Raw genomic sequence first — 18,175 nt, 5'->3', positions numbered from 1 at the left:
TCAATGGCTCTCCATATGTCCATGGCTGTCCTGCCTGCTCAGAGACAACATTCTCTAAGGCAAGAGGGATAGCTAGCTCTTATTGCTGAACTCCAGACTGGATCCTGGTGTCAGAGCCAGGCATTTAAAACTCTGGAGTTTGCAGTTTAGAACTCCCTTTCACATCATTCTTCCAAATAATATTCCTTCCTTAACTGAAATCTGTCAGGAAGACTCTGATCTTGAACCAACAGAGAAAACTGATCAGTTGTTATAGGTGGAGAGGTAAATAATGCGGCACTGGAGCTGTGAAGGAAACAAGGAAAGGTCTTTCTGTACCTGGGCTTTGAGGCTACATAAAAAGAAACTTGAAAATGGTCTGCCACAGGGCTGGGGCCTGCTTGAGAAATGCTGCATGTTTTTGGCTTTTACCCCTCAAGCAGCATCCCATCAGCATCTTGTGCCATCAGTCAACAGGAATAGTTAGTGGAGCTGCCCGGCTGAGTTTTGGGGGAGGTAATCTGAGGTCCATGGTGTGGTAATGCCTGCTCTTTCTGGACAGGAGATCCAGCTGCAGGAGGTACAGAGTGAAAATGCACGACTGGCTGAAGAGAACTTGCAGCTGAATGAGAAGGCTGGATGGGCAGGACAGGTAACAATCAGTGTCCCTGTTTGTCAGATGGAGCATTGGCTTCTGTAAAATTGTTCTGAGGAGAACTTGCTGGCAGTTTAGGTTTTCAAGTTGCCAGATGAGTAGTGGTCGTATGCCCACCTCTGTCCTGCGCAGCTGTGCTACTGCATCATAACTGCAAGCAGAGCAGCTACTGACCTGTTTTTATTAGAGTTTCCCAAGGCTTGAGTGAGATGCTTTGTCCTTATTTAATTTCATGCTTGGGTTTACCTGTTCTAACTTGTTCGTTAGTTCATAACCAAAGACAGAAGGTGGTTGGTAGGGAGCAGGATGCACTGGTCACAGCAGAACCCATCGCTGCAGGTGGTGTAAGCATATAGAATCATAGGATGGTTTGAGTTGAAAGGGACCTTCAAAGCTCATCTAGTCCAACTCCCCTGCCATGAGCAGGAACATCTTCAACTAGATCAGGTTTTCCAGAACCACATCCAGCCTGGCCTTGAATGTCTCCAGGGATGGTGCATCCATCACCTCTCTGGGCAACCTGTGCCAGTGTTTTACCACCCTCATTGTAAAGAATTTATTCCTCACATCCAGTCTTGATCTCCTCTCTTTTAGTTTGAAACCATCACCCCTTGTTTTATCACAACAGGTCCTGCTAAAAATCTCTTCCCATCTTTCTTATAGGCCCTTTTTAAGAACCAAAGGTTCTTACAGTGTGTTTGAAAATCCTCAGTCACCTCTGATGTTGTTTGTCATGCTGGAATAGGGGGTTTGGTGGCTGATGATGTGGCAGGGGAACCCCCCCCCCCGCAATTCAGATGTAAACCACAGAAGCTTCAGGCCTTAGGACAAGGGCAGGATATTTTCAGTGTTCAGTTAGCAGCGCACATTTCAGGGGAGGGTTGTGGAGGGTTGTGGAATCCTCCAACAAACCTTGGAGGATTGTGTTCTAGGAACATACTGCATGTAAGAATGATGGAAGAGTTGGTACTCTGCATTTCTGTGCCCAGCTCCTTCTCTGTGTAAATGTAATCCACAAGAGTGAGAAAGCCACTTGTCTGTCCTGTGTTGTCAGTGTTGCCACCATGCATAAGGTTTCCCACATATTCAATAACTGTTTGTTCTCAGTAGAGATGTTTGTCTTCTCTTGATAATCTGCATTGCTAATAGTCATCAAGCCAGACTGCACTTTAGAACCAAAATAAGTTGCTGGAATTTCCTGCAGTAAGTGGAAAAGTTCAGCATGATCTCAGCAGGCTGCTGAGCTTCCTGTACTGTTCTCTACATTTAACCCTACAATCTAGGATTAAAAGAGCTTTTAAACCTTCGTGCTTTGGTCATATCACTTCAGTCTGTAGCCTATTCATAACACAGTTCCTTCTTCCTTGCAAATGAGGAGGAGAGATGGGTTTAGTGCAAATCAAGTGTTTGTCACACTGAGGACTGGTACAACTGCTTGTGTATTTGTTCTGAGTGGAAGCAAGGGGGAGAGGAGGTTCATGGTTTTGGTATCACGACAAATAGAAATCAGGTTTGCAAAACAACCTACTGAGATACAGAAATAAGTTGTCCTTCATTATTTGTACCAGGAATACCTATGACTGACTACATGTGGGTACTGTGCTAAATGAAAATCCTTTCTCTTCAGGTTGAAGCTGAGAATGCTGACCTGAAATTGCAGGTGGTTTTGGTTACTAAAGAACGGGATTCAGTAATTCAGACAAATCAAGGACTGCAAAGCAAGCTGGAGAATCTAGAGCAGGTGCTGAAGGTCAGTAGAATCCATGTGGCTGGAAGGACTGTTTGGACACTTCAGCAATTTGGGTGGGAGGAGAAATAAAGTGGCCATCACTGATGTAAGGATTTTCTTTGGCTGTTGCTCTGGTCTGTGGTAAGAGTTTCTTACTTTCTCCTCTGCTTGATGATGACATAAGTACAGACCATGCTTGGAGTTCATGGCTGGTGATAGGACACAGGGCGGTGTTTCAGTATTGTCACCTTTCAGCTGTCTGTGACTTGTTCTGCAGCACATGAGAAATGTGGCTGAGCGGAGACAGCAGTTGGAAGTCGAGCACAAGGAAGCACTTCTAGTCCTGCAGGAGAAGCAAGAGGAAGTCAGGCGGTTGCAGCAGGTATGCAGTACTTGCGGGAATCTGAATCCTTGAAAACTGATGGGAGTCCTGCACCCTGTTTCTTTGGAAGTATAATATATGGAGGAGGTATATGTGAGTTTACAGGATGAAGTAAACCAGGGAAGAATGTCTGTGTCTAGGCGAACGCTGATACTTCAGCAAAATGAAGGGTTTCTCTCTTCAGTGGCGGTTCTGGTCTCTTGCTGCTGTTTGTCCAGACCATCTGTACACTGTTCTAAATGTATAATGGTCTATCAAAGTGGTGATGATAGTAGAAGTGAACTTAGGCAGTCTGCTTCCCTATTTACTCCATTTCTTATTTCTTCTTAGGCGCAGGCAGAGGCAAAAAGAGAACATGAAGGAGCAGTACAGCTTCTAGAGGTGAGACAGAAGAAAATGAGATGGATTAATGGCTAAAGATCTTAATATCAGTTCTTAATCTGAGCCTGAGCAGAATGCCTTGCTCTACAACCCCTGGCCAGTGAAATCCCATGCTGAGGAGGCCATGGCCCTGTCTGTACTGGGAACTTGCAGTCAGACATGGCAGGCTGCATTGCCTGTGTTTACTGCTGTGCTGAGGCTGTTTGGAGCCCAGGAGAGTTGAGCAAGTTGGTAAGTGTCCTTGGTGGAGGAGGTTGCCCTATGGCTGCAAATAGCATCTCCTTTGGGGGGCCTGACTGTAGAGCCCAGTACTGCTTGGCTCCTACTGAATGGGATTGAAATTGTTACAAGCTGTGTGAATTTCATGGGGAAGTCACAGGATGTGTTGCCCTACTGCTATATCCTTTCTGGGACATCTGCTTTGGGCTGCAGAGACAGGATCAGAGCTGATGTGAGTGCTGCTCTTACATCAGTTGATGTTTAGCTGGCTTAGCAGCCTTTAAGAGAAGGGAGGTTTGATGTGTGCCAAATGTTTTCTGAGCTAATTAATTGAAAGATTGGAGAAGCTACTTGGGTTTAAAGTATACATCTACCTGTGCAAAGGAAGAAAGGGACAGTCATTTTGTTCTGTGTTTAAGAAGCTGGTGATGTTCTTCAAGGGCCTCATCAGTTAAATATTCTTGAGTTCATGTTACTGGTACAGAGATGCTTTATAAGTCAATGAGACCAAGCAGAGCAAAGAAAGAGACATTAAAAGCTAGTTTAATGTGAAGAAACATTTATTTAGGCAACTTAACTATAATCACAGTCATTCCAGAGCATCAGTGTTGGGCAAAATTAGGGGGGTTGGCTCAACTTTGCTGTTTGTTGTCTCACCAGGAGCAGGGTGCATTACTTAGCAGGCCATTACCTGCTTGAAATCATGTCAAAGCCAGTTTTTTAACTGTGGCTTGATTCTCAGCACTGCTTGGTCTCAGGCCTGGGGAAAGGTCTGGACACCAGGTGTCCGTTCTGTTGATTCTGTGGGTGCTTGAAATGTGCTGGGAAAAGAGGGCTTGAAATTTATCACTGCCACTCAAAGGATGTTGTGCTTTGTCTCAAAGCATACCATGATTTGGAGGCCCTCAAAGAGTGCATGGCTTTCTTATTCATGTGTTTGGTATGTGGAATTTGGCTTTTGTTTAGCAAATAGATGCTTCTGGGAATGAGGTGGGAATCTCAGTATGGAACAAGGCACACACTGTAAACCAGAGAGAAAACAATTCTATTCAAACTGAGGGTTGGGTTGTCTTTGAGTTACTAAACTCAGTATTTGGCATTATTGTTGAGTTTTGGCTAGTGTAACTGCTGATGTGGGTTTATATCTCTGTTTGCTTTTTTTATTGCTCCCAGAGTACTTTGGATTGCATGCAGGTACTGCTATAATCCTGTCAAACGGGACATTTTTCTCCTCTGTCCTAACTTTGACAGTTGCTTGATGTCCTTGTTTTAACAATACTCTGGAAAAGATTGCAAGAGTGTCATCGCCAAGAAAGAAATGTAATTAAAGGAGCTCCTGCTGAGTTTGATGGAGCAGCTGCTTTTCTCTTTAGAAGCTTTGCTTTCTTGACCAATTAGAACTAGGAGCTTTATTTTGTTGGCACTTCCAGATTTTTAGACTTCTCCAACTGTGCCCTTCTCCATGTGTTACATCCATTTAAAGGTCTTTTGGGAAGTACTTACAGCTCAAGAGAGAAGTGTTTCCTTCAAAACCCAAAAGCAATGGCAGTAGTGCAAATGTAAGTGTTGTGGAGAAAAAGAGAGGTCTTGCTGGCTGTGGATGAAATTGGTTGGAAGATGGGAAGCAGAGATTGGGAATAATAGTTTTCACAAAAGAGGTAGTAACTGATGAAGTTACAGTGTGGGAGCTGTGCTGTCTGGCCTGTTCCCATATGATTTGGAAAGCTTATATGGAAGTGCTGGTGCTCACAGCTGATAGAAAACTGCTTCTCTAGTCACCTTTAGATCTGACTGCAAAGAGCCATGGGAAGATTAAATGTCAGGTAACACTGTGCACATGGAGGAGAGGCATCTGTGATTGAACACACACAGGCTCTGAACTACCTGTTGGGGCAGAAAATGCAGTGCTTCAGGTAGGGTGATGTTTTAAAATGTCAACCTTATTCACAAGTTTGGTCAAAAAAGCAAGTACAGTGTTGGGAACATTTAGGAAAAGAATTTGGGACAGCCCGAGGACATTATTAGGGTATATCCACATCCTGAAGAAGTAGCACCCACATCTGTGTGGAGTATGGATGTTCCTCTAATCCTTTTGATGTTAGCCCTGCTTTGAGTAGGAGTTTGCACTGCAGTCCCATAGAGGTCCCTCCTAGCAACATCATGATTCTCTGGTCCCAAAAACATATAGCAGATTTGGGGGAGGGTAACAATGGACATCTGGCTGGGGGCTGCCACGTGTAGGGGAAGTGTAATAGGGCAGCCAAGCAGAGTGTCTAAGAAGACAGGGCTGTACTAGGGGTGGTTGGATCTAGCTTGGTGTGGAGAATCAGAGCAAGCTCCTGAATTGGTGATTGAACTGATCCCACCAAGCTCTGCTCCCTGCTCTTGCAGCCTGTTCTGGTAATCATGCTGCTCAGTCTGAGCTGGTGTGAGGCTCCTCTTTGTCGCCCTTTTGGGTTGGGCATAGACACAAAAGTCTCCTGTCTCTTCTGTGTCTTGGTTCCTGTTGGTTCCCTGAAGCTCCTGGCAATGTCCCTAGGCTCCTCCTCCTCCTCCTGCCTCCTAGCCCTGTCCTGGAAACTTGCTGCTTGCTCAGTTGTGTGTGAACCTCTGCAAGTAGTCCACTAGAAGTGCACGTTGTGTGTGATATGGCAGTAATACTTAAGGGATGCTTGCACATTGTTTTGAATAACACAAGATCTAAAAGACACCTGACTAATGGGGTATCTCAGAATTAAATTGTGGGTTATCCAGCCTATCCGCTTGGCCACTGATAAAAGTGGAGTAAAACTGTGATTAATGCATTTAGAGAACCCAGGTACTATTATGATGCTATTAAACACAATATCCATTTGCATCTGCTGGCTCAGGTCTCCAGACAAGATGGGAAAACTTCTTCAGTCCTGCAGTCTTTCTCTGCCCATCTCTTGTCATAGGCCTTGTCCCAAGGTGGAATCTGACAACATATGTTGGTCTAGAGGAAGCCCTGTTTTGATGCAGTGCAGCTGTTCTGGCTGTTCATGGTTTCTTTTCTCTATTAAAATGAAATGCATAGGGGAGAAGCATTTATGGGAAAGATCTTAACTAAGTAAATTCAAACACTCATGGTTGCAGAGAAATCCTCTACAATGCGGCTGGGGAACAAGGAGTTGACTAAGTGGAGAATGCAGAGACTTTTGGAAGCTGCTCATGGCATCTGATACTTTCTTTCAATTTTGAGACAGTTACTTGTTGGGGGACTTCAGAGACTTCACCGGCTTCCTTTAGAGACTGAGAGCATCTAGCTAGTTGTGAAGAAAACAAGCAATAAACTGACATGTTTCAAACAGATACGTCACAATAAAATAAAGATGCACCCTCATAGGTCAGTTGGGAGTGGGTTAGAAAGGCTTTGTTGTACTCTAGACTAGGGAGAAAGTGTTTCCAGGTCATATGTGTTATTTCTAGAGCTGCCTCAAACCCAGACTTTGTCCCACACAATCTAACATGGCATGTTTTACTTTTTGAGTGGAAGGAGAAAAAGACACTTGAAACACATTTTGCAGAATGGAAACTTTTGAAGAGCACAATGCAGCTGTGTGTTTTGATGCTTCTTACCTATGCAGTGATGAGATGACTGACTGCAAAGCCTGCTGTGATCTCAGTGCAGAGGAAGAAGAGGGAACAGATGTCATTTCCTGCGAGGCAGAGCATGCACCTCAGCCAGATGCACTAATGCTGAATGAAATATTGTCTCAGTTGAAGAATGACTGATGAGATGATACGTTCCCATCCAGCACTAATGCTTTTTGTTTACTTGTTAGCTGAGGTGCATGAGCAGGGTCTGTGGAGGATATCTGTCTAGGAAGACAGGGTAAGCTGTTGCCTGGTGGGACAGTGAGAAGAGGGAAAGGAGCAGTTGCATTCTCTGGGAATTGATATGCCTGCACTTGGGGAGTATGGAGAGGCAGGACTTGGCAATATTTTGGAAGGAGGAGATCTAGAGATGGTAGAAAGAGAACGCTAGAAAATACAAATGGTTCTCTAGTAGGAACGTGTCCTTCCCTCTCCATAGTATTTCCCAAGGCTCCCCTGCATCTCATCTTGCTGAGATGTATCTTTCCTGGAGCACATCATCCCTGTAGGACCTTCTGGCAAAGTGTGGGCTGCCTGCAGCAAAGAAATGTTCTGCAGCATGGGCCGGATGCTGATGCTCTCTGCTCTTCCTGGTGCCTGGAGAGCCGGAATCTGGAGAGACAATTGAGCATCCTGCCCAGAATGATGGGGAGTCTAGGGGAAGGTTTTGGGAGCTTGCTGAAGCCTCTGGAGTGATGGATGAGATAGAGCATTGGGAAAGCAATTCCTTTTAGAGGCATGATTTTGACACTCCAGTAAATGTACAAAGCCTTTTCAGTCTTCTTCTTTTCAAGGCTTATTCATCTTTTACTTCTGTCATCTGGTCCTGTGCAGGGCTTCGATAGGATAGCAAAGTTCAAAGCCAGCCTTTCAAATCTGCAGTCAGTCTCCTCATGGATGAGGAGTCTCAGGTTTTCAAAGACACTATAGGTGCAGAGCTGCCATTTCCTAATGACCAGTCCTGGGCAGTGTTCACCTCTGGCTTCTTGGAGTCTGAGATCCACTGAAAAGATGCAGTAAAGACAAATGGTGTTTGGAGCCTCACTCATGATACGTGTTTGTGACTCATCTTGTGTTTCTCCTGTCAGGCCCGGGTGAAGGATCTAGAAGAGCAGTGTCGCAGCCAGACAGAGCAGTTCAGCCTCCTGTCTCAGGAACTCAAACAGTTCCGGCTTCAAACAGGAAAAATCGACCTGCTCACCTCGACCTTGGTGACTTCTGAGCTTCCCCTTGCTCTGTGCAGCTCTACCCCACAGCCCCGCTTCGAGAAGGGTAATTCTGGAGATGCTGGAAATGAGTTGTTTTTTGGTTAGCTGGAAAGGTGTACAGGAAATAATGCAAATGTTTCATTCACTTCGGGGATTTCTGTCTCTCTCTCTTATAAATAGCTTTGGTTTCTTTTAAAGTCATAAAGAGAAGTTGGCATTCTCTCACCAAAGAGCCCAGGGTGTCCTGTGTGTTTCACTTTCAAATAAGTCACATTTTTAGACACTTCAGCTGCTCTAAAGGGTGTTTGCTTGTGATGATGCTCACTGCTGATCTTGTATTCTGCCTGTGGCTAAAAGTAGTGGATGGATTGTTTTATTGCAGAATCAACTGTTCCTGGAGTGTTCACTCACCAGAGCACAAAGAAGGTTCACAATGAAGAGACTGATGAGTTGCAGTCGGTGCATCAGGCGCCTGATACCACTGTTGACTCCCCAGTTGCTGCTGCCAGTTCTCAGAGGCAAGCCAAGAAAGTGGAGTCTCAGTCAAACTCTTCAAAATCAGAATCCATGCAGAACAGCCCAAAATCCTGCCCAACTCCAGAGGTCAGTATGGGAGTTCCCTCCATGACCTGTGCTTTGTAACCACAAAGGAATAGCTGAGAGCACCAGTAATGTTGTATTCATTACTCCTGGCTGCCTGAAGAGAATGGGAAAAATAAGAGAAAAGCTGTAGGAAAAAATATAAAAGGCCTTGGAAGCCCATGTCTGTAATGCTCATTTGAATGTATTGCTGTGCTCCAGGGAGGAAACAACTGAATAGACAGAGAGCTGGGAGCTTGGAAGAGGGAGTGGGGAGGGGAGGTCGATTGATGGGTGGTACAGAGAAGCTCTTGCTAAGCTTTCTTGTGACATCTCTGCTGCCATTAAAACACGCAAAGGCTGCAGACTGTCAGTTTTAGCATGCTGAGGAGCTGTGTCCAGACTATTTTTGGCCTTGAGCTGTGGGTGAGGGGCTGATACTGCTTTACTGATGCTTTTCTGTTTTACTGGTGAAAGCAATCATGAAAAGGTGCTGAGTTTGTGCAAGCAGAGATATGAAATTAATAGGCTTTACTTGTGTCACCAGCATCTCCTACATTGTTGTTGCTCCCCAGGAGCTCTTACAGAGTACTGTAAGGTTCACTTAGGCAGACTTTCATACCCTCTGCTGTATGTCACTTGATGTGACAATTTAGGGTAAAGTGGTGCTGTGAATGGGGCTGGGTGTGATGGCATGGGAGGCACCTTTTGCACTTTGATGTTTTGTGAGTGCTCTTTTCCCCCCCAAATCAGGATAAGGGAGATAATTGGAAGAGTAATAGTGAGAAAACTCATGGGCTGAGACAAAAACAGTTTAATAGATAAAGCAAAAGCTACTCATGTGATCAAAGCAAAACAAGGAATTCCTTCAGCGCTTCCCATAGGCAGGCAGGTGTTCAGTAATGGTGACTTGGGAAGACAAATGTCACAACTTTGAATGTTCCTCCTCCCCTTTTCTTCTTCTTCCCCAGCTTTATATGTTGAGCATGATCCATATGGTCTTGAATATCCCTTGGGTCAGTCAGGATCAGCTGTCCTGGCTGTGTCCTTTCCAACTACTTGTGCCCACCCAGCTTCCTCGCTGGTGAGACAGTGAGAAGAGTTGAAAGTCCTTGACTGAGTGTAAACACGGCTTAGCAACAAGTAAAACATTTGTGATCAACATTATTGTCATCCTAAATCCAAAGCACAGCACTGTACCAGATACTAGGAAGGAAATTAACTATGCCAGCTAAAACCAGCATATCAGGCTACTAAAAGTTTCTAGTGTTTTGAAAGTACATAAACATTATATTGCAGTATGTTCAGCTGCTGGAGGGGAGGTGCCCCAACAAAAGTGCTTGGAGACAGAGGATACTGAGTTAGGGGTATGTAGGATAAAAGGGATTTCCCGAGTCTCTAGTCCAATATCCTACTCCAGTGGGGCTGTCACCGACACTAGGTCAGGGTGGCTGTGGCTTAGCCTGGCAGAGGCTCCAAGTTCCCTGCCACAGTGGGGACTTGTGCCTATACTGCATCACCCCTGGGCAAGGAATTTTTCCTAATGTCTGACTGGAAGGCGTGAAGCTGCAGGTTGGAGCTGATGTTTCTTATTACTGCTTCTTCACCTTAAAAGTCATTCTTCCAAGATGGCCCATAGCCCAGTGGCCACACTGGCACTGTACATGAGCTCAGAGGAATCATTCAGTGATGTTCAAATCCTGTGAGTGTTCCTTTACTCTGATTTGGGCGGTATCATCCCCTTCATCTTTAATATTTTTAGGTGGACACTGCAAGTGAAATGGAAGAACTGGATGTTGACAGCATCTCTCTAATGCCAGAGCCAGGCAGCCAAGGCCCTGCAAAGCTCCAAGTGTTCTTAGCTCGATACAGGTAATGGATCATTTCTTGAGCTCTATGAGGTTAGACAGGTTATGTCATAGTTGCCTAATTCACTTTTCTCTAGGATTTACCACTGTTAGGGGTGGCTTAGACCATGTATCTTATTTCTCCATGAGATCTTTTGAGACGAGTTGTTTCCTGCAAAAGTGAATCCAATGTGCTTAGCTTAAGAAAACCACAGGAAGGTCATGAGCTGTTCAGTGAAGAGAACTGTGTAACACTGATTTTTTAAAACATGATATTGGATGGAAACTTAAGTTTGAATGGACACATTGCTTGAAATGTATGGTTTCTCCAGAATAGTCCAAGAAATTTTCTCCAACAAATCTTATTCCAACAATTAGGGAAATTTCAGCCCAGAATTCCTGAAGTTTTTGGCCAAAGTCTTTCTGCTTGTAACTTTAAAAGGACAAAAAAATGCACAGAATAAACCCGGATTTTCTGGTAACTGTTGCTGTCCACTGAGCCAACATTACCAAACCCAAATTGCTGCTCAGAGTTCAGAGTATTGACATACCCTTCAGCTGTGGGTTAGAGGAAGAGAACTGGGAGGATTTTGTGCTTGTGAGGAGCAGATCAAATGTGATTTGTGCTTCATGTCTGAGTCTCAGGCCCATAAGGTCTCACTCAGCTCATAGAGAGGATGACATTGCTTTGGCATGTTGAATTCCCTTTTAAAGGCTAAAGAGCAGGAGATGCTTGCAAAGCTTTGTCCAGTGAGATGCCCATTTTTTCATGAGGCATTTTCCTGTGATAGACCCTCTGATTAGCTCAAGTGTCACTGGGAAGGCAGGCTAGAACTACCAAGGGTCCAAATACCAATGTATTTATCATGTTCATGCTAATGCAGGGTTTGGACTGCTGTTTAAATGTGGAGTTACAGCACTGAGAGTTTCATAGCTTGGATCCTGAGGGCTGGATAATTATGAAATTATGAAGGAAAAGGTGATGTTTTTCTTGTGCATGTTGTTCTTGCACAGATCAGCTCATTCTTAGAGTTTTAAACATGGGAATGTTGAGATGCTGTGCTTGTCCCTGACCATTGTATGACAGGTAAAGTGTAACCTGACAAGTTCTGGACACTTCCAGTGGGTTTTTTTTGGTCAAAACTGTTAAATGCATGAAATCTAGAGAGCTGTCTACATCAAATAGTTCTGGGTGCAGGTGAATTTAAGAATGTTTATTTGGAAATGCAGCCCCACAGTTTATCTACTTGGTACCTTCAGGCACTCAGGTAATTCAAGTCTTTTCTTACATATTTTCTTGAGTCATCCTGATCTGTTCCTTCAGACATCACATGCCTGGTGTTTTCTGTTCTGCTGCTCAGAAAATTATCTCTAGCTGCTTTTTGAACATATTAGTTAGATATAAAACCATAAACTAGAGTTTTGACTGTTGTGTGCAATTTGCTGCTTGCAAAAAGTGGAGGCAGTCCCAGTGAATTGAGGCTGATCTAACATCACAACTTGAATGTGTTGCTGTGAAAGTTCCTGTACAAAGTAAGTCTTCGTATTGTAAATATTTCAGCTACAATCCTTTTGATGGACCTAATGAAAATCCAGAGGCAGAGCTTCCGCTGACTGCTGGAGAATATATTTACATCTATGGAGAAATGGATGAAGATGGCTTCTTTGAAGGTGTGTTTTAGTAGACTGAAATGTCACCAAACTGCTGTGGAGATGACCTCTTTTTAAAAAACCCCAAAACAAACCAAACAAGAGAAGGGTAGTCAGTCTTGAAGCTTCAAGATAAAGATTTTCTGTCCAAAGTTTGTTTGTTAGAGGGAAGAGCAGATTCTGTGGAAGAAGGTTTATTTATGTCATGATTAAAGGAATTTTAAAACATGAAATTCTGATCATTGGAGTGGTAATTTTTCCACTGCTTTCAGCAGAGCTCCAGGTTTCATCCCCATATGATCCTTCCCTAGCTATGGAGAGGAACACGTTCAGCCCTAGGCACTTTCTGCAGATGGTGTGTTTCCCTCTTTCCGGTGACTGCATAGTGAGCCAGAGACTGTAGACAGCTGATGGGCTCCATTACCTCTTGCTCTTTTGGTAGAGTCAGGGTCTAAGATAAGCAGTCCAAACTACACTTGTATCCTACTCGGTGCCACATAGTGTGCTTCTCTTTCGGCACCTTTGAAAACATGATCCTGGTCGATGAATAGGCAGATGGAATTGAAACTGAGCACTGTAGACTGTAAATTTGTAATGGATTTTCTGTGTGGAGCTGGGTTACTTAATGGGGTGAAAGCTCCTAATTTACTGAGGTGCTTTGCAAGGGCTGAGGCAAATGCATGTCATTTTGCACTGCTTGCTTTTTGATGTTCTGGCTCTTTCTTTCTTTGTTTCTTTCTATTTCCAAGCTTCTCATGTATTTGTTTGTTTCTTTGTTGTTTAAAGAATAAAAAGGTTATTCTTTACTAACATTTTCTGCTTTCCCTGCTTTCAATTGATTTGCTGTAGGGAGAGTTTGAAAGGGGAAAACAAGTACAACCCCTATGCATTTGCTTGTTTGGCTGTCATTGGTGGTTCTTGCACGTACCAAGAGTGCTGTGGTGTCAGTCATCCCCATAGGTCCTTTTGGGACATCTTTGTTACAGAAGCTAGTATAACAAGGGAGGGAACTAAAAAGAAGGCCAGAGCTGAATACAGAGCTGGAAAGGAGGACTTTCTTGAGGAAGTTTTACAAACCCCAAATCTGTGTGATGGTTTTACATCTTCTCCCAGTCAATCTGCATAGTTTGGGAAGGTTAGAAAAAGACACTCAAGTTAGTGAAGTAGCTGTGATGAGGAACAATAGGATAATGAAAAGGAAAACCTTTTAAGCTAATTGCACAAAACAGCTTTCTAGTTAGTTGGCTCTGGAATGTGTGGAGCAGGGAGTCTTCTCACTGTGGTTATTAGGACCTAACTAGGGAAGCATTAGGAAATCCAGGAAGCTTTCCCAGGAGGTTTGTTTTGCTTTTTCCTTATTCCTGGCTGCAGTGCAGTTATGCCTTAGCATAGGTGTTGTCACATTGTCTTCATAGATGGGTCGGAAAGCTGAACAGGAGGTGCAGTGGTAACAGGTTTCCTGTTTCTCATTTAGGGGAGCTGATGGATGGCCGGCGAGGGCTGGTCCCCTCCAATTTTGTTGAGCGAGTCTCAGATGATGACCTCGTGACGTTTCTGCCTTCGGAGCTGAACGATCTCACCCATAGTTCATACCGGGAGAAAAGTTTTGTCAGTGCAAGCACCAGCAGTGGAGATAAGAGTGATTTCTCTGTTGAAGAGAGTAGCATCAGCCCATTGACCAGTAGAGCAGAAGGAGACCAGGAGGAACCTGTTAGTCATACAGCAGTGCCTTACCCAAGAAAACTGACTTTGATCAAGCAGCTTGCCAGAAGCGTAGTTGTAGGCTGGGAACCACCACTTTTGCCAGCTGGCTGCCCAGATGTACAAAGCTACAACATCTATGTGGATGAAGAGCTACGTCAAAATGTGAAGAGTGGCTTTCAGACCAAAGCAGTGATTGAAAAGCTGGATTTAAAGACAAAGGCTTACCGTGTATCTGTGCAGACTGTGACAGAGCGAGGCAATTCTGATAAACTGCGATGCACTTTCTTTGTGGGGCAAGATTTTTGTGTGGCACCAACAATGCTGAAAGTAAGAAGCGTCACTGCCACATCAGCAGAGCTCACGTGGCTTCCCTGCAACAGCAATTACAACCATGTGGTCTATCTCAATGGGGAGGAGTGTGACATAACAAAACCTGGGGTCTATTGGTACACCTTCCGCAGCCTGCAGCCCAGCACTCAGTATGTTGCCAAGTTGGAGGCCCGGCCCTTGAAAGCACCTTGGGAAGAGGTCCCACAGGGGCAGGAGCAGAACTCTGCTGTGATACACTTCACTACCCCACTAGCAGGTATCAGAGCAGTCATGCCCATTGCCATTGTGCATGGAGTGCTTGGAGCAGTGAGCTCTGTCATTATTTTGCTGCAAAGCCTTGGGGTGAAGGGAAGCAAGGGTTAGTAGTCCCAAAGCCTGACATGCTGTACTGTTTTGTCTTAATGTTTTTCTTCCTTTATTTTAACAATTTTCTCTCTTTTGCTTTCATTTGCTCTGGGAAGGCATTCTCTTTGCCAGTCTTAGCAGCATGTCTCTGCAGGCATGGAAGATATGGTTTGCCATGACCTTGCTCTAAGGGGTGCTGCGTCTTGGTCTCAGCTACTTTTGCAAAATTCTGTTTTCTGTGCATTAAAGCTTTCATAGAACAAGAGCACTCTATTTTCTCTGGTTCTGTCATTTCCCAAGACTAGCCTGGTTGTTCTGGTATGGTTCTGCAGGGCCAAGTCTGGTGTGGGACTTTTCTCTTTGATTCTAACCAGGGTTTAGTTTAGCTTTATTCTAAAGTGAATTAAACGAGGTAAAATCTGTTTGGTCTCTTGCAGGCACACCTGATGCTCCTTTGGATGTCCAGGTAGAAGCTGGTCCCTCGCCAGGTATCCTTGTTATCAGCTGGTTACCTGTCACCATTGATGCTGAAGGATCTTCCAATGGAGTTCGAGTCACGGGTTACGCTGTGTATGCGGATGGACAGAAGGTATTGTGCTGGTGCAGTGCAAGGCTGACCTTTGTGCAGGTGGGGGACTGTGTGCTGGTGCAGGAGTAGAGGGCAGTTGCAGAGCCTCAGGACCTGGAAAGCTTGATTCAGTAAGCGTGCCATGAGGAGGCAGGGACAGTCCTTGTCTTGGAAAGGAATGGTATCAGAGAAGTGACAGAACTTGGGCTGTTTGCTTTGCCCCATGCACACCAAAAGGGACTTACGTCCAGATTTTTTATGTGGTTTTGGTATAACTAAGCTAAGAAAGTTCCTGTGGTGGGACCCTTCACTAGCAAACCAGGACAATTAGTGTCAGCCTCCTCAGTTTCACCCTAGGCACTAGCTTGATCATTGGGGAAACAGTGACCTGAAGGAGCAGTGAATCCACATGACATAGACAGGATACAAGTACAAGTACACAACCTTGCCACCACTTGGGGCTTGTCTCTGCACTATGAGAATGTGATGTAGTTCTCCACCCCTTTTTTAAATGAAGGGACAGACAAAGGCAGATGTTTTCAAACACCCCAGAGTATGAGTGCCAGTATGAGCACCAGTATGAGCACTGATGAAGAACCTCCAAAGATATTCTGTATTAAAAGTGGCTTGCAGTCTTCTGCACACGTGATGTGCCACTGGCCATGGGAGAAGCAAGCCACAACTGTTTAAAGGAGCACAGTGAAAACCAGAGTGCTGCTGTGTTGGATGATTGCTCTTTTATCAAGGAAATGGTTTTTCCTCTACATGGGTCATAAAAGGAGAAGTCTGGGAAGAGGCAGGTGAAAGGGAAGACAAAAAAAGTGATTGCCTTTTAAAGTCTAGGGAACAAGGAGAGTTAAAACCTAGAGCAGGAAGGAATATAGTAATATTTAATAGAATAACCGGTTTTTCAAATGGTTCTGACAACAACTTCTGTTTACTGTTTGTTCTTCCCTGATCCTGTACAGAAGGGTGGGAATTCTGCATGTCAGCTCTCCAGAGCTTTGGGGTCTGTTGTTAACTTTGGGTTCAGGAATTGTCGCTCTCACTGCGTGCACAGTAAATAATTGCTTCCTGGGTTTTTGCTCGCAGGTGATCGAAGTGACTTCTCCAACAGCTGGGAGTGTCCTGGTGGACTTGTCCCAGCTTCAGATGTTCCAGGTGTGCCGGGAGGTATCTGTGAGAACTATGTCTCTGTATGGGGAGTCGGTGGATTCGGTTCCAGCCCACATTTCCCCGGTTTTGCTGCGAGCCTCTCACCACTCTTCACCTTCAGATTCTGCTGTTTCTACCACTTTTACCTCTAGACTGCCCCGTGGAGAGCCCAGGGGCTCTCTGCCTTCACGCAGCCCACCCACCCCCCACATGGCTGCACTCCTGCTTCGACAGAATGTTCCCTCTGATACCTCAGATGCCAAATTGACTGATGTCTCCTCCAGCCCCAATGGCTCAGCATCATCTCTGCCAGAGAAAGCCTCTTCACCGCCGCACCTCTCCTCTCCCAGTGCTTCCTTGGTGCAGGTTTCAGGCACTTCCCCACAGGGATCAGATGCTGCACGAGACAAGAAATGCCTGACTGTGCCTCCTCAGCAAGCTGGTAGCACAGTGCTCCCTGATGAGGGCATGAAGCCTGTCCCTTCAAGGGAAGCAGAATTGCAAGGCCTGGGTGAAGGGACAGATGTGCAGGTAATTATTTACATCTCCTGCTCAGTACCATGTGTGCTGGGACAGAGAATGAAATGAAATAGCAATGAGCCAGTGGGTAGCGTGCTGCTGTCGGAGGCCAGGTCCACAGGGCAACTTAAATGCTCCTATGGCAGTGCCCACAGGATGGGCAGTAAACAAGAGGAGCTGGAAGCCATTGTGTAGCAGGGAAATCATAACATAGTTGCCATCATAGAAGTGTGAGTGAATGAGTGATTTGCATGATGGGAGTGCTGCAGTAGATGGCTAGAGGCTCTTCAGAAGGGATAGGCAAGGAAAGAAAGGAGGTGGGGTTGTGCTGTATGTCAGGGAGTGCATCAGTGCCTGGAAATCAGTGCTGAGTGAGAAGGTTGAATGTTTGTGGGTGAGGGTTGGGGAAAGGCAGCTGATACCCTGGTAGGAGTCTGTTATTAACCACCCAGCCAGCATGAAGCTACAAATGAAGCAGTTCTTTGAACAACTGGTAGAAGTTTCACGTTCACTTGCCCTTGCTCTTGTGGGGGACTTCAGTCTACCAAATGTCTGCAGGAAGTACAATATAGCAGAGAAGAAACAGTCCAGGAGGTTCTTGGACGGTGTGGAAGATAACTTCCTGACCCAGCTGGTGAGTGAGCCAGCTAGGGGAGATGTCTGGCTACATTTGCTGTTCACAAACAGAGAAGGACTGGTGGGTGATGTGATGGTTGTGGCCATCTTGGGCAAAGTGATCATGAAATGACTGAGTTTTCAGTCCCTGGGGAAGCCAGGAAGAAGGTCAGCAAAACCTCCACCTTGGACTTCTGGAGGAATGCCTTTGGCCTGTTCAGATCAAGTGGAGGCTGCCTTATATTAGAGTGAGGGTTATAGAAAGGGGTGATTGATGAAGGCCCACCTGCCTTCCCCTCCTTGTTCCTGAGGTTCCACTCCTCCATCTCCCAGAAGTTTCCTTAAACACCAGGGTGAGCTGACAGGGTAACACAAATCTGTAAGCGTTCTGTACTGCAGCTTGGTGATGAGCCATGGGGCCTTGCACTTGTACTCTCCATGTATATTCTTCATTAATGCCCCTCCCCTTCACAGCCCTTACCAGCTCCAAGAAGTAGTGGGGTAGTATCCTCACCCGCAGCTCAAGCTAACCTGCAAGCTGGTATGTCGACATTCCTCTGGCACATGAGAGTGGGAATTGACCTTGTTGTATAGCATGGGGCTCTTCTTGCTGCTTTAAAACCAGCTGTTGTCAATCCACTTCTGTGGCTTCCATGAGCCATGTGTGGTAGCCAGAGCTGCAGCAGTGCAGACTG

The 18,175-nt window shown here is 45.3% G+C and overlaps 1 protein-coding gene across 5 annotated transcripts in view; it reads left to right on the top strand.

The window, feature by feature from the left end:
• TSPOAP1 (TSPO associated protein 1) overlaps positions 1 to 18,175 on the top strand; it is a 65,625-nt gene that overhangs the window by 25,395 nt on the left and 22,055 nt on the right. For all 5 annotated transcript variants that reach the window (XR_004550239.1, XM_034069096.1, XM_031043109.2 and 2 more), the window contains 11 exons: positions 542 to 631; positions 2,262 to 2,384; positions 2,641 to 2,745; positions 3,076 to 3,126; positions 8,049 to 8,232; positions 8,551 to 8,771; positions 10,510 to 10,619; positions 12,156 to 12,265; positions 13,719 to 14,534; positions 15,061 to 15,212; positions 16,284 to 16,877. Coding sequence is in view for 4 of the 5 variants with exons in the window: in XM_034069096.1 (XP_033924987.1) it covers positions 542 to 631; positions 2,262 to 2,384; positions 2,641 to 2,745; positions 3,076 to 3,126; positions 8,049 to 8,232; positions 8,551 to 8,771; positions 10,510 to 10,619; positions 12,156 to 12,265; positions 13,719 to 14,534; positions 15,061 to 15,212; positions 16,284 to 16,877 (2,556 nt within the window). In the remaining variant the exon portion in view is untranslated. The remainder of the gene's footprint in view (positions 1 to 541; positions 632 to 2,261; positions 2,385 to 2,640; positions 2,746 to 3,075; positions 3,127 to 8,048; positions 8,233 to 8,550; positions 8,772 to 10,509; positions 10,620 to 12,155; positions 12,266 to 13,718; positions 14,535 to 15,060; positions 15,213 to 16,283; positions 16,878 to 18,175) is intronic.

The sequence above is a fragment of the Melopsittacus undulatus genome, chromosome 13 (assembly GCF_012275295.1).
Source record: "Melopsittacus undulatus isolate bMelUnd1 chromosome 13, bMelUnd1.mat.Z, whole genome shotgun sequence".
Lineage (NCBI taxonomy): Eukaryota > Metazoa > Chordata > Aves > Psittaciformes > Psittaculidae > Melopsittacus > Melopsittacus undulatus.
The sequence above is the reverse complement of the archived record's forward strand: the minus strand, read 5'-3'. Positions and strand labels throughout refer to the sequence as shown.